At 47.8% G+C, this 14789-nt stretch overlaps 1 protein-coding gene across 13 annotated transcripts in view; it reads right to left on the bottom strand.

The window, feature by feature from the left end:
• The window catches only part of LOC142582184 (uncharacterized), a 236207-nt gene that overhangs the window by 181501 nt on the left and 39917 nt on the right, over nt 1-14789 (bottom strand). For 12 of the 13 annotated variants that reach the window (XR_012828386.1, XM_075691581.1, XM_075691587.1 and 9 more), the window contains exon 2: nt 3220-3288. The exons of the other annotated variant lie outside the window; for it this stretch is intronic. Coding sequence is in view for 11 of the 12 variants with exons in the window: in XM_075691581.1 (XP_075547696.1) it covers nt 3220-3288 (69 nt within the window). In the remaining variant the exon portion in view is untranslated. The remainder of the gene's footprint in view (nt 1-3219; nt 3289-14789) is intronic. 13 annotated transcript variants of the gene reach the window in all.

Raw genomic sequence — 14789 nt, 5'->3', positions numbered from 1 at the left:
GCACCGGAACGACGCAAACACTAATTCTGTGCGACAAGGTTACACGTTGAGGTTGTGCACTTTAATTGAACGAGCAGCAGAGGAACCACGCTCAGCGATTACGAGTCATTTGTCATTCTATATTTGTCAATCATTTATCATTTGTCGCCATCAGGTAGTATCCACTCTTTAAAATATCGATTAAACGATAATTGCTTTGCGGGAGAAAAAGATAACGCAGACTTGAAGACGTCTCTTTTCTCAGATGTTAACAGCGTTCGGAATTGCCCAAACATTAGTGCGAACTTACACTAGTACTGAGAGAAATGTAAAGGGCCTTTTGCAACTTGCGAGCGGACTCACGAGTAGGGAAGAAAAAACACTGCAAGGAGGCACGGCTTAATGACTCAGGGTTAAAAAAATTTTAAAGTTTTTATTAACTATCCGCGCCAGTAAAGTCCCGAGGCAAGCGCCAGCCCCACTGCATGTCTGACCAAAATCCTTTTTTTTTTCATTTTTTTTTCTGAATGCGTTAGCATTATGCTTACCCAACAGGGGTCCGTCACGTCACGTAAGATCATCGCTTTCAGGTTCGGGCCCGCAGCAGCGCGCGAACTGACCTCCTTGCTGCCTTTCTCTTCAACGAGAACTAAGCGGAAAGAACACAACGCACGCGAAGCTATCAGCACTCGGCGCTCCTCATCGCAGGTCGCTTTCAAGAGATCGGGCCCGCGTGGCCGCGCCATACACAGCCGCCGCTCGATTGCGGTTGATTACGGTTGATTGTGTTTCGACGCAGACGGATAAGGCGCTGCAACGGCTTAATTACAGGAATGTCAGCAGCACATACGGAGCCGCTACCTTCAGTAGTTTGCTTGCGTCAGCAATCCACCTTGAACCGCCGTCCGCAGCAGTTTGTGTCGCCGCAGCGCTGAACACTGATAATGACATCGGGCTCCGTGGAGACGAGCGAGTGGCACGGTGCTTACGCATCATTCATATTTAAAACAGCGCCAAAAAGCACGGACAAGGGAGGACACAGGACGAGCGCTGCCTAAGTCACAGGACGAGCGATGTCTAAGTATGCTTACGCGTACTTAGACAACTCCCAGATGAGTTTCTGCGTGAATTTTTTTATCTGTGCGGGCTTTTTGACACTCTGACTCCTTGCACCTTGTGTCTTTTCATGCATTCCTCTCACTTGAGTTACCTCAAACATGAATCGACGCAATCAGTTTGGCTGACCTCCTCAGTTTCCATTACAATTTGCCTCTCTCGCAACTGCGGTCGTAGATTGCGGGCACTATGCCAGCGGCAGCACAACGTGTACGCTTTTATGTTCCAGGCTCACTCATTGAACACAGGCTTCCCGAGGCACGCTGTCACGAAGCTCTGCCTTCGGCTTATAAGCCGACTAATCCGTTTACGGAGGGAGCGGATTCCACGATTTCTTCCGGCCAGCCGCAGCCAATAATAGCACCGCCCAGTCCTGCTGTAGTTCCATCCGTGGAAGAACACGGTGAGCAGCAAAGCACGGCCCCGAACACAGCCTGGCACACACGGGTGCTGATCGCGGCCGAATATCGGCGAAGGCTCCGGCACCGCTAATGGTCACCGTCAACTGGCGCTGCAGCTTCTACAGGCTACGCGACGTTCGTACATTTCTCGCTGACGAAACAAAACGTCGCTTGCACAATACTGAACGTTGTTGCACCTCCCATTCTTTCTTCTGCGGCCTGCCAAATACTGTGGTATCGATAAGCCGGGCGCACATCTATGAATGAATGAATGAATGTGTGTAGTTTAGCGGCGCAAGGGCCAGATATGGCCAAAGAGCGCCAAGACAGTGTTAGTGATTTCGTGGTGGAATGATGAGTTCTGTGAAGAGGATGTGACTTGGCTGTAAAGTGGCCTAAAAATAGTCGCTGTAAAGTGCGTAAAATCTATGTGCCATAAAATTATGGCGATGACTAATGACGAATACTATGAACATTAAAATCCATCGTAGAAGAATGATGCAAAATAGAAAATATATAAGATGGTAAAATTACTTGGAGCACTGCTGCCTCGCCAGAGCCCTTGAAACACAAGGGCCTAGAGGCATGTGCTATGCGAAAGAGCTATCACAGCGGCATCCTCTGAAGAGAGGACCCGCTACGAACATGTGGGGCTAAAACCATGCAAGACAACCTCTTTCAGAAAACTTAGGACTGCGTTGGTGTCAAATAAAGGTTCTGGGCCGAACTTTCCGTTCGTCACAGCTGTGCTCGTGCCGCGCGGTTTGAGCGCAACGCCTCGGGCCCACGACGAAACGCCGAGCACAACTGAAGCGGCGTCGCTTGGGCACGGCTTGCTCGACGGAACTCCTCTGTGAGCGGGAAAACAGCGCTAAAACACGGGGCAGATTTTATTGGAACACCCGAAGCTTCGTTTGCTGATGCGTGTAGAGCACAAAAGAAGGCTCGCAAATTGTACGGCTGATGGATCGCGCTTCCCACAAAACACGACTGCCACATGTACAGCTTTGCGTCATCGTTATCGATTTCGCGTTGTCTTACTCTGCCTAAATGCGCTCGCACGCGAATACGACAGGTGATTTAGAGAACTGCGAGCATTCAAAACGTATAAGGCAAAGCGCGAAGCCTATATATGTTTACCAAAAGGTTGTGACTAAAGGTATACGTCCGACGTCTCCGTTCAACTTTTCGTTGTATTTTTTTACAGGTACGTGTTCCGTCTCTTAGGTCGCGTGTTTTTATGGAAGCACGTGCGACGTATCTCTCTTTTTTTTTTTTCCGACACGCCAACCTACGTCGGCCACGCTGCAGACACGCGTGCTTCGCTCGCGTCACTCGGTGCGTTGCGGCGCAGCGGGCGCGCTCACGGCTGCTGCACTCGCACAGCGTCGGTGCGCGCTTTGACAGCGAGGCCATGCGGCGCCTCCCTCGACGCGATACAACGCGTGCTTCTCGCAAATGGGCCAACGATGCGACTGCACCCCGTTACCGATCCACACAGGTGATTGGTGCAAATGCGTCCGTGCTTTCGCAACTACGAACATGTCGAAACTGCGGTGCACAAATTGACAGCAAGCGCCATAGCTAACCGAACCAGAGAATAACTCCGAAACACGATGCCCGCTTTTCGAGTCGCCTGCTTTGATGGTGCCGCTATACGATAATGCCAATGAAATCTTGAAAATTGGTAGCGCGAGTTACGACGTCGTAACTCGGGGCTTACCTTGGCACATCCACGCTTGAAAGCTCAGGGTAAGAAGACACATCCAGTGCCAAGCGCCCGGCTTGAGATCTGTAACAAATGCAGCGAAAACACCATCACAACCTTGTCTCGAAAGCGGCATTTTCTTCTATTGATACACTAATGACGCTCTTGATAGCTTAACGCTTGCAATACGGATGCTTACAGCCTTTCTAGAGAACAAAGAGAAGGAAGGAGAAACAAAGCCGCTGCGCATGCGCTCTGCCATCTGCCTAGTCGGCCTGCACCCGCACTGCTCGGATTGCCTTTGGAAAGGGAGCCGGACCGTCCACCTGACTACCCTCGCATGATGCACCACGAATTCTACGTGGTCAACACGACACAGACAGGACTTCGCAACGCACGCATGCGCTATAGCGGCTTCATATCTTTCGAAAAAAAAAAGCTGCACGAATCGATCAGTCGAGACCTGCATGCATGGATGGATGGAATTGATTGATTAATTGATTGATTGATTTTAACGTATAAAAGCAACTCATAGAATATGCAACACGTAAAAGTGCAGAGCTCGGATTAATTTTGACCGGCGTAGCAGGCTCACACAAACTGGTAATTCACAGCAATGCGAGAACAGCGCGCAAGAGAGAAGGAATGGTATGCGTGGCGCTGACTTCCAACACTGCTTATTGGGGAAGCAAACATCAGGTGAAGCAAAGGGTGCAGCGGTGGCGTAGAGGTAGAGTATACGCCTCGCGTGCAAGAGGACCGTGGTTTGAATCCCGGCGCCACGCAATTTTCCGTTAGATTAAAGAAAAAAAATCCCCTTGTTGACAACATTGCATAAACAGGCCTGGAGTGCGGCCTCATCCCGGTGACCCGAACCTGCAACGCACTCCCTCACCAGAGCAGGATTGGCGACCCTGGTGCAGTACTTGGCCACAACCTCCTCAACAACAACAACAATCAACAATACAACAATCAAACCCGGGCCCTCAGTGCGCAGCAGCTGCGAAGCAACTGACCACGACGGCGATCAGACCTATGACGCAGCAGAGGGTGCTAAGAATACCTGGGTCCGAACAGGTCGCCATTGGAATGTGAACCTGGCAACGTTTAACGCTAGAACGTTATCTAGTGAGGCGAGTCTAGCAGTCCTATTCGAGGAATTAGCGGGCAGTAAATGGGATATAATAGGGCTCATTGAAGTTACGAGGACGAAAGAACCATATACAGTGCTAAAAACGGGAACGTCCTGTACTACCAGGGCTTAGCGGAGAGAGAACTAGGACTCGGATTCCTGATTAATCAGGATATAGCTGGCAACATACAGGGACTCTATAGCTTCAACGAGAGGGTAGCAGGTCTTGTTGTCAAACTTAAGAAGAGGTACAAATTGAAGGTCGTATAGGTCTATGCCCCTACATCCAGTCATGATGACCAGGAAGTCGAAAGCTTAGAATGGTAAGAACTCGAATTAGCCTAGACTTGAGGAGGGAATGGAAAAAACTGGTACATAAGAAGCCGATCAATGTGTTAGCGGTAAGAGGGAAAATGGAGGAATTCCGGATCAAGCTACAGGACAGGTATTCGGCTTTAACTGAGGGAGAGGACCTTAGTGTTGAAGCAAGGAACGACAATCTTATGGGCGTCATTAAGGTGTGTGCAATATAAATCGGTGGTAACTCCGTTATTTAGCCAGGATACCAGTAAGCTATTGCAGGAGACGAAAGATCTGATCAAGAAACACCAATGTATAAAAGCCTCTAACCCTACAGCTAGAATACAACTGGCAGAACTTTCTAAGTTAATCAACAAGTGTAAGGCAGCTGACATGAGGACGTATAATATGGATAGAATTGAACGTGCTCTCAGGAACGGAGGAAGATGAAAATAAGTGAAGAAGAAACTAGGAATAGGCAAGAATCAGATGTATGCGTTAAGAGACAAAGCCGGCAGTATCATTACTAATATGAATGAGATAGTTCAAGTGGCTGAGGAGTTCTATAGAGATTTACACAGTACCAGTGGCACCCACGACGATAATGGAAGAGATAATAGTCTAGAGGAATTCGAAATCCCACAGGTAACGCCGGAAGAAGTAAAGAAAGCCTTGCGAGCTATGCTAAGGGGGAAGGCAGCTGGGGAGGATCAGGTAACAGCAGATTTGTTGAAGGATGGTGGTCAGATTGTTCTAGAGAAACTGGCCACCCTGTATACGCAATGCCTCATGAGTTCGAGCGTACCGGAATCTTGGAAAAACGCTAACCTAATTCTAATCCATAAGAAAGGGGACGCCAAAGACTTGAAAAATTATAGACCGATCAGCTTACTGTCCGTTGCCTACAAAGTATTTACTAAGGTAACCGCAAATAGAATCAGGAACACCTTAGACTTCTGTCAACCAAACGACCAGGCAAGATTCCGTAAAGGCTGCTCAACAATAGGTCATACTCGCACTATCAGTCAGGTGATAGAGAAATGTGCGGAATATAAACAACCCTTATATATAGCTCTCACTGATTAGGAGAAAGCGTTTGGTTCAATCGCAACCTCAGCAGTCATGGAGGCATTACGAAATCAGGGTGTAGACGAGCCGCATATAAAGATACTGAAAGATATCTATAGCGGCTCCACAGCCACCGTAGTCCTCCATAAAGAAAACAACAAAATCCCAGTAAAGAAACGCGTCAGACAGGGACATGCGATCTCTCCAATGCTATTCACAGTGTATTTACAGGCGGTATTCAGAGACCTGGATTGGGAAAAATTGGGGATAAGAGTTAATGGAGAATACCTTAGTAAATTGCGATTCGCTGATGATATTGCCTTGCTTAGTAACTCAGGGTACCAATTGCAATGCATGCTCACTGACCTGGAGAGGCAAAGCAGAAGGGTGGGTCTAAAAAATTATTCTGCAGAAAACTAAAGTAATGTTTAACTGTCTCGGAAGGGAACAGCAGTTTACGATAGGTAGTGAGGCACTGGAAGTGGTAAGGGAATACATCTACTTAGGGCAGGTAGTGACCGCGGATCCGGATCATGAGGCTGAAATATTCAGAAGAATAAGAATGGGCGGGGGTGCGTTTGGCAGGCATTCTCAGATCATGAACAGCAGCCTGCCATTATCCCTCAAGAGAAAAGTGTATAACAGCTTTGTCTTTCCAGTACTCACGTACGGGGCAGAAACTTGGAGGCTTACGAAAAGGGTTCTACTTAAATTGAGGACGACGCAACGAGCTATGGAAAGAAGAATGATGGGTGTAACGTTAAGGGATAAGAAAAGAGCAGATTGGGTGAGGGAAAAAACGCGAGTTAATGACATCTTAGTTGAAATCCAGAAAGAGAAATGGGGGGGGGGGGCATGGGCAGGACATGTAATGAGGAGGGAAGATAACCGATGGTCATTAAGGATTACGGACTGGATTCCAAGGGAAGGGAAGCGTAGCAGGAGGCGGCAGAGAGTTAGGTGGGCGGATGAGATTATGAAGTTTGCAGGGACAACATGGCCACAATTAGTACATGAACGGGGTAGTTGGAGAAGTATGGGAGAGACCTTTGCCCTGTAGTGGGCGTAGCCAGGCTGATGATGATGATGATGATGATGATGATGATGATGACTTAGTTTGGTGTCTTAGTGTTTTTTTTTTCATCTTCTCTTTTTCGCCTTACCCCCACTCTCCTTTAGAAGAACCCTACTTATATATAAGTATAAACCCCATGCAAGCGATCTTGCGCGCGACAACGACAAGCGACGCGATGGAGATGGCTGCCGCGTTCGCTCGTCGCCTACAATTTGACCAATGCGACCCATCGACCGATGCGCACCCCATGCGAGCGATGTCTTCGAGCGACGTCTCTCCGGAGTTGCCGGTATGAGGGCAGCAATATAGGCGCTGAAACTAGCGTTAAGCGAGCTTTATTAACTTAAGTTGATGTGTTTTACTGTAAAAAGCTGCATAAGATATTTCGGAAGGTCTTTTAGTAGGTTCTTATCCTTGCACTATAAAAATTAAATAGTTTGCTAGTTCGGTGCCACAATCGGTAGTACTTGAGCGATGTACATTCAGTTCCGTGTTCGCACTATAATCTAGTCACTCATAGCACTTCTGGGCGACGAGCGAAGAATTCTAGATTTGCAGAACCCAGCGATCGCGCGACAAGAACCAGCGATCTGTTCAAGCGACGGCCCGATCCGTCGCTCGAAGCCGTTGCGCATAATCATCATAAAACTTTATTTTATTATAAGACTGAGGAGTTTGGGGCACACAGGCTCCCGGGCCCCCACACGACCCCACTGCACTCAAACGTTTATGTTGCTTCGCTTCATAACGCTGGCAGCCCGATCAGTAGCCATGGTCTGCACGACCGGGTCTCCAGGGCGCAGGAGAGTCTCCCAGTCCTCCCAGGTCTTGTGTGGACAAATGGGGGCGGAATCCCACCACGAAATCGCTCTCATGGGGTTTAGCCTACACTGTGGCGAGGAAAGCATATGTCTCCTTGAAAAATACAAGACCACTTGTCGAAACGTTGGCTCCCGCTTTTACCTTGTTCTCTTTTTGTGCATCGCTATGATGAGCAAAAGAAAAATGTTGTGTCTGGTCTAAGAGAAGCACCCGGCATATATATAGTGGTCTTTGTTTCAGCAATAAAACGTTGTTGTAAATCGGCACCGAGCATGTCCTTCTATCGGTGTCGAAGTCTTCTGTGATGGGCTCGTTTTGCCAATAACTTCGATCCGCTGGGGTCCAATCCTCGCAATTGAGTTGGTATTACGTCACGTCCGAATATCGTCGCCCGCAGATAGGTGTCGAACCCGCCAGTTCGTGTCCGGCACCAGTACGAGGCACGTCTACGGCGGTTGGTGCACGCACGTTTCGCGATTATGCGCGGTAACGAAATAAACGTGCACAGGTATAGCGACAACGCGGCGCATATTATACGCGGCGGCAAGTAACTGAGCACCCCCCATGTGGGGATAAAATAAAATGGAGTTGCGCTGAAGTCCTCCAAACATGTTTGATTTAGTGCTGTATACGTCGACGAAGCACAAAGGTTCTTGAAGAGGAGAACTATCGGCAAGTGATGTGTTAATTTGTTATTCCGCAGTAGTTGCTACTCGAACACCCCTTCCAGTCGGTTTACCGTGTGGTTGCTAGCCGTCTGCGCCAATCACGTCTGCGTAGTACAGAGACTGTAGCGTGCGCTCAAAAAGAAAACAGTCGACTCCGATGTCAGTGACCGGGCGGCTACGATGGCGACGCTAAGGCGAGTGACATGGAATCAGCGACTCCTCGTGTAGAACGAGTGAACTGCTTGAGGTAGATTCTCCACCAGTATCGAGGTGAAGCAAAGCAAACCCGTGTCAGCGAGAGCGTAAGCATCGTGCAGAAGTCCGCCTGGTTCGCTGTTTAACCAAGTAGAAGGAAACTTAAACTTCCACCTACCCCTCTTGACTATACCGAAGTGATTGGTTGGAGGTTACAGTTGCTTCCTGGTCATCCTTCCAGATCGTAGACCGAGAGGGTGTTCTGCGTGCTGATGGGGCGCAATCAACTCGGGAACGGAGCACCGGAACATTTCACGACGGGGTCACTACAGCCCCTATAAAGCTGCGCCCGGAAAGAGCAACGGCCGAAAAACGCTCCGCTTTATGACTTGAGCTGAACTGCTACTATTTGGACTCTTGCGAGTTGCCGAAGGGGCGCGCGGGCGAAAGCTGCGTCTCTCACTGACCCGAGGTCACAGCCCACCTGCCCACTGGCAGGAAGGACAAGACGCGCATTCACGTCGCACAAGAAACAAGCGGTATGCGGTGTACGAAAGGGCCTCGTGCCGTGAACCTCGTGCCTCTGCGGGAGAGCTTCGGGCGATTTGTTCTACGCAAATTTTCCATTTCAAAACCGCCTGAAAGCTCCCTCCAAACTCTCCTTCGTCTCCCCCCTCCCGCACTCACACGCACGCACATAAACGATATTTCAGCATGCATACTTGATCTAGTTGGTATGCAGGGAACGATTACGAAGGAGTTAGAATTGTAGCACGCGGACTACAGACTTGAGCGACGGAAAAGACGGATTCTTTTCGAACCATCGTTTCTGCAAGCATAACTAAGCAACCCGGGACACGCACACACTTTCAAGCCATATCAGACTGCATATATTAGCTAAATATCTTAACTCTCTTAGCCGCCTGAACGTAGGTTAAACTTTGTAACCGTAAATGCGTCGGTAAAGCGCTTACAGACTTCCAAGCCATATCACGCCAGAAAGATTTTCATTGCAAGCGCCAAATATTTCTGTATGTTGAAGACTTTGTTTTAACGGGCATCTTGCATCATCAGTCCTGAACATAATGTTCAGCGACAGTCCCTGGCATCCGATCTAGCGCACCTTGGCACTAGACCATTGTCCCTCAATAAAATTTTCACATGCCGCCGACAGAAGACATCGCACGTGAAGGCGACGAAGGGACTACTTCGGTATTTGAAAGAGACGGGATTGGACAAGTGGCTGTGACAGTGATATCACGTACCATGCGAGATTGATGGACTCTGACGGACGATGTTTGTGTGCTGTGCTATGTGCCCTCTCTCTCTCTTCTCTTTCCCCATCTTTCATCGCCCCCATCCCTCTCCCATGTGTAGGGTAGCAAACCGGTTAAGCTAAACTGGTTAACCTCCCTGCCTTTCCTTCTCCACTTTTTCCTTCCTCCTCCTTGCATCATCAGCATCGATAAAGGCAAAGAAGCCAGACAGATTACGAATTTAATTTCTTTGCGAGCTTCCTCGCGCATGCCAATGTGGAATTTACGACTTAACAATAAATTATTATCACGTTGTGATGACGATGAAGAACACGGTAGCAAAACCGTGAATTACGAAACGAACACGTGTCAGTATATTGCAGTTATGTCGACTGTTTCGGGTGTAGCGTAGTTGGGAAAACGCCCGACCGACTGAGAAGTGTGCCTGATATACTGTAAAATATTGCCGACAAACAGAACGAATGAAGCGAGTAAAGCACCGGTGCTCTGATCGAAGTATTTTCTCCATGTGCACATTCATCTTGCAGCACGTGTGCATTCAGAATAGTATGTATATTTTATTTTTGGAGGCGTTATTTTGCCCTGTACGCTTCTACACGAAGTCCCTGAATAGCGTGTAGTACTCACCAGGATAATCGCCGACCCTCGAAACGGCTGCCAGCACGCGCCGAAATTTAGACAAAACATTTCAATGCGTCTGGCAATGCTTCAACTTTCTTTTTTCTTTTCTTCGGAAGTGGCGAGATGTGTGATGTCTCAAAAGTTGGCTCGACAATGCAAACGTGCACTCATCCTAATGTGATGCGCCGAGTGAAGCAAACGGGACGAGCCCTACCGTATACTCTGTCCTCCGTTTCACTCGGCCCACCGTGAGGTGAAGCAAGACCGACCACGTGTAGGCTCGCTTCGCACAGGCGGCGCGCATGCGCTTACGCGCTCATGCGTTTACAACGCTCGACGTCCGCGCTTCTGCGGTAGTACGAGCACGCGACGTTTCGACAAACCGGTACGTTACGGCTCGAGGAATACGTCGGCTCATATACCTCACAAAAATGTGAGAACCTTTGAATGACATACTGAATCATACAGCCTCATTTATATATTGCATACCCGACGCGACATGATGAAATGCACAAGTTTTGTGAGTGCTGTTCACTTTGCCGCGTTTTATTTTATGGAGCTCGTGTCGTATTCACGAATGTCACCACAGATGACGGGCAGTTACAAGAAACGTGAAGACTTATACTTAAGCGCAACTTTTTTTTTCCCGATGAAACGCGAAAAAGCGCGTCAGATTTGATGCCTGGCTCACGCACCTTCAACGTCGAGGGAAGGTATAAGGTGCACTTTCAATGATCACAATTCGCGCTACTCCACATGGCACATAAAGTTCTAGGAACATGTACACATATGTGCGTCAGGAGAGCTCGTAAAAAAACCTGAAAGAACGGCGCATAAGATCGAAGGACCGGACGTCGTTTATCGAGACCGGTCTCGGCCCTAATTTTGGCGATTCGGGAATTAGGGAGGCCATCACGTGCCCTATAGCCGCTTCCTCGCAGGAGGAGAGCACAGTCACACGCAGGCACATTCAAAACGAACTACCATCAACGCTACGGACGCATGTGAATATATTGACTCGCTTTTTCTGGGAAACCCAGTTTATTATGTTCAGCGTTTCTCGCGCAGGATAACACGGTAGCCCTTTCGTTTCGTAATTTCGTAAAGAAGCGAGGCCTAGAAATATATTCTGGGAACTCACCTGATCAAACTTGTGTTTGCAATTCTTACTCCATTATGCAGGTGTGGCAGTCAGCAGCACTCGCAATGTGCGTTCGTTTGCTGCTGGATTAAATAGTTAACGAGCGCGATCCGCAAAATTTTAAGCAGCTACTGACCGCCCATTTCCAGAACTAATCACTTGGCTCACGTCTGTCGTGCCTTACGTTCGCAATGCCTTCAATGTCCCTACCCCCTTTACCATACGTTGTTTCAGCTTTATTCATATTATTCATGTTTTAATTGCTACTGTGGTTGTTCATCTTGATGCCTTTCCTCTTATGGAATAGCCCGCAGGGGGCCTTTTCAGAATGATAAATGATGATTATGCTGACGAATTTGCACTTTTCTTAATTGTTACCATCGCACACATGATAGTGCTTCTATAGTTACCGGCCCAAAAGTAAAAAAAAAAAAAACAGTTTCCAAAATGCCGATAAAAGGTCATTTATATACTGCTGTACTGCTGACCGGCAAGCAATTAAGCGCTGTAATTGGGGCGCGAGTTGGGGAGGTATTCTCATCATCATCATCATCATCATCGTCGTCGTCGCCGTCGTCGTCGTCGTCGTCGTCGTCGTCGTCGTCGTCGTCGTCGTCATCAGCCTGGCTACACCCACTGCAGGGCAAAGGCCACTGCCATACTTCCCCAACTACCCCGTTCATGTACTAATTGTGGCCATGTTGTCCCTGCAAACTTCTTAATCTCGTCCGCCCACCTACCTTTCTGCCGCCCCCTGCTACGCTTCCCTTCCCTTGGAATCCAGTCCGTAATCCTTAATGACCATCGGTTATCTTCCCTCCTCATTACATGTCCTGCCCATGCCCCCCCCCCCCCCCATTTCTCTTTCTTGATTTCAACTAAGATGTCATTAACTCGCGTTTTTTCCCTCACCCAATCTGCTCTTTTCTTATCCCTTAACGTTACACCCATCATTCTTCTTTCCATAGCTCGTTGCGTCGTCCTCAGTTTAAGTAGAACCCTTTTCCTAAGCCTCCAGGTTTCTGCCCCGTAGGTGAGTACTGGTAAGACACAGCTATTATACACTTTTCTCTTGAGGGATAATGTCAACCTGCTGTTCATGATCTGAGAATGTCTGCCAAACGCACCCCGGCCTATTCTTATTCTTCTGATTATTTCTGTGTCACGATCCGGATCCGCGGTCACTACCAGCCCTAGGTAGATGTATTCCCTTACCACTTCCAGTGCCTCGCTACCTATTGTAAATTGTTGTTCTCTTCCGAGACTGTTAAACATTACTTTAGTTTTTTGCAGATTAATTTTTAGACACACCCCTTTGCTTTGCCTCTCCAGGTCTGTGCGCATGCATTGCAATTGGTCCCCTGAGTTACTAGCAAGGCAATATCATCAGCGAATCGCAAGTTACTAAGGTATTCTCCATTAACTTTTATCCCCAATTCTTCCCAATACAGGTTTCTGAATACCTGCTGTAAACACGCTCTGAATAGCATTGGAGAGATCATATCTCCCTGCCTGACGCCTTTCTTTATTGGGATTTCGTTGCTTTCCTTATGGAGGACTACGGTGGCTGTGGAGCAGCTATAGATATCTTTCAGTATTTTTACATACGGCTCGTCTACACCCTGATTCCGTAATGCCTCCATGACTGCTGAGGTTTCGACTTAATCAAACGCTTTCTCGTAATCAATGAAAGCTATATATAAGCGTTGTTTATATTCCGCACATATCTCTATCACCTGATTGATATTGTGAATATGGTCTATTGTTGAGCAGCCTTTACGGAATCTTGCCTGGTCCTTTGGTTGACAGAAGTCTAAGGTGTTCCTGATTCTATTTGCGATTACCTTAGTAAATACTTTGTAGGCAACGGACAGTAAGCTGATCGGTCTATAATTTTTCAAGTCTTTGGAGTCCCTTTCTTATGAATTAGGATTATGTTAGCGTTTTTCCAAGATTCCGGTACGCTCCAGGTCATGAGGCATTGCATATACAGGGTGGCCAGATTCTTTAGAACAATCTGCCCACCATCCTTCAACAAATCTGCTGTTACCTGATCATCCCCAGCTGCCTTCCCCCTTTGCATATCTCCCAAGGCTTTCTTTACTTCTTCCGGCATTACCTGTGGGATTTCGAATTCCTCTAGACTATTTTCTCTTCCATTATCGTCGTGGGTGCCACTGGTATTGTGTAGATCTCTATAGAACTCCTCAGCCACTTGAACTATCTCATCCATATTCGTAGTGATATTGCCGGTTTTGTCTCTTAACGCGTACATCTGATTCTTGCCTATTCCTAGTTTCTTCTTCACTGCTTTTAGGCTTCCTCCGTCCCTGAGAGCATGTTCAATTGTATCCATTTTATACTTCCTTATGTCAGCTGTCTTACGCTTGTTGATTAACTTCGAAAGTTCTGCCAGTTCTATTATAGCTGTAGGGTTAGAGGCTTTCATACATTGGCGTTTCTTGATCAGATCTTTCGTCTCCTGCGATAGTTTACTGGTATCCTGACTAACGGAGTTACTAGCGACTTCCATTGCACACTCCTTAATGATGCCCTCAAGATTGTCGTTCATTGCTTCAACACTAAGGTCCTCTCCCTGAGTTAAAGCCGAATACCTGTTCTGTAGCTTGATCTGGAATTCCCCTATTTTCCCTCTTAGCGCTAACTCATTGATCGGCTTCTTATGTACCAGTTTCTTCCGTTCCCTCCTGAGGTCTAGGATAATTCGAGCTCTTACCATCCTGTGGTCACTGCAGCGCACCTTGCTGAGCACGTCCACATCTTGTATGATGCCAGGTTTAGCGCAGAGTATGAAGTCTATTTCATTTCTAGTCTCGCCGTTGGGGCTCCTCCACGTCCACTTTCGGCTATCCCGCTTGCGGAAGAAGGTATTCATTATCCGCGTATTATTCTGTTCCGCAAACTCTACTAATAACTCTCCCCTGCTATTCCTCATGCCTACGCCATATTCCCCCACTGCCTTGTCTCCAGCCTGCTTCTTGCCTACCTTGGCATTAAAGTCGCCCATTAGTATAGTGTATCTTGTTTTCACTCTACCCATCGCCGATTCCACGTCTTCATAGAAGCTTTCGACTTCCTGGTCATCATGACTTGACGTAGGGGCGTAGACCTGTACAACCTTCATTTTGTACCTCTTATTAAGTTTCACAGCAACACCTGCCACACTCTCGTTAATGCTATAGCATTCCTGTATGTTACCAGCTATATTCTTATTAATCAGGAATCCGACTCCTAGTTCTCGTCTCTCCGCTAAGCCCCGGTAGCA

Source organism: Dermacentor variabilis, chromosome 5, assembly GCF_050947875.1.
Source record: "Dermacentor variabilis isolate Ectoservices chromosome 5, ASM5094787v1, whole genome shotgun sequence".
Taxonomy (NCBI): Eukaryota; Metazoa; Arthropoda; class Arachnida; order Ixodida; family Ixodidae; genus Dermacentor; species Dermacentor variabilis.
Note: the sequence above shows the minus strand (reverse complement) of the source record. Positions and strands in the feature narration are given on the sequence as shown.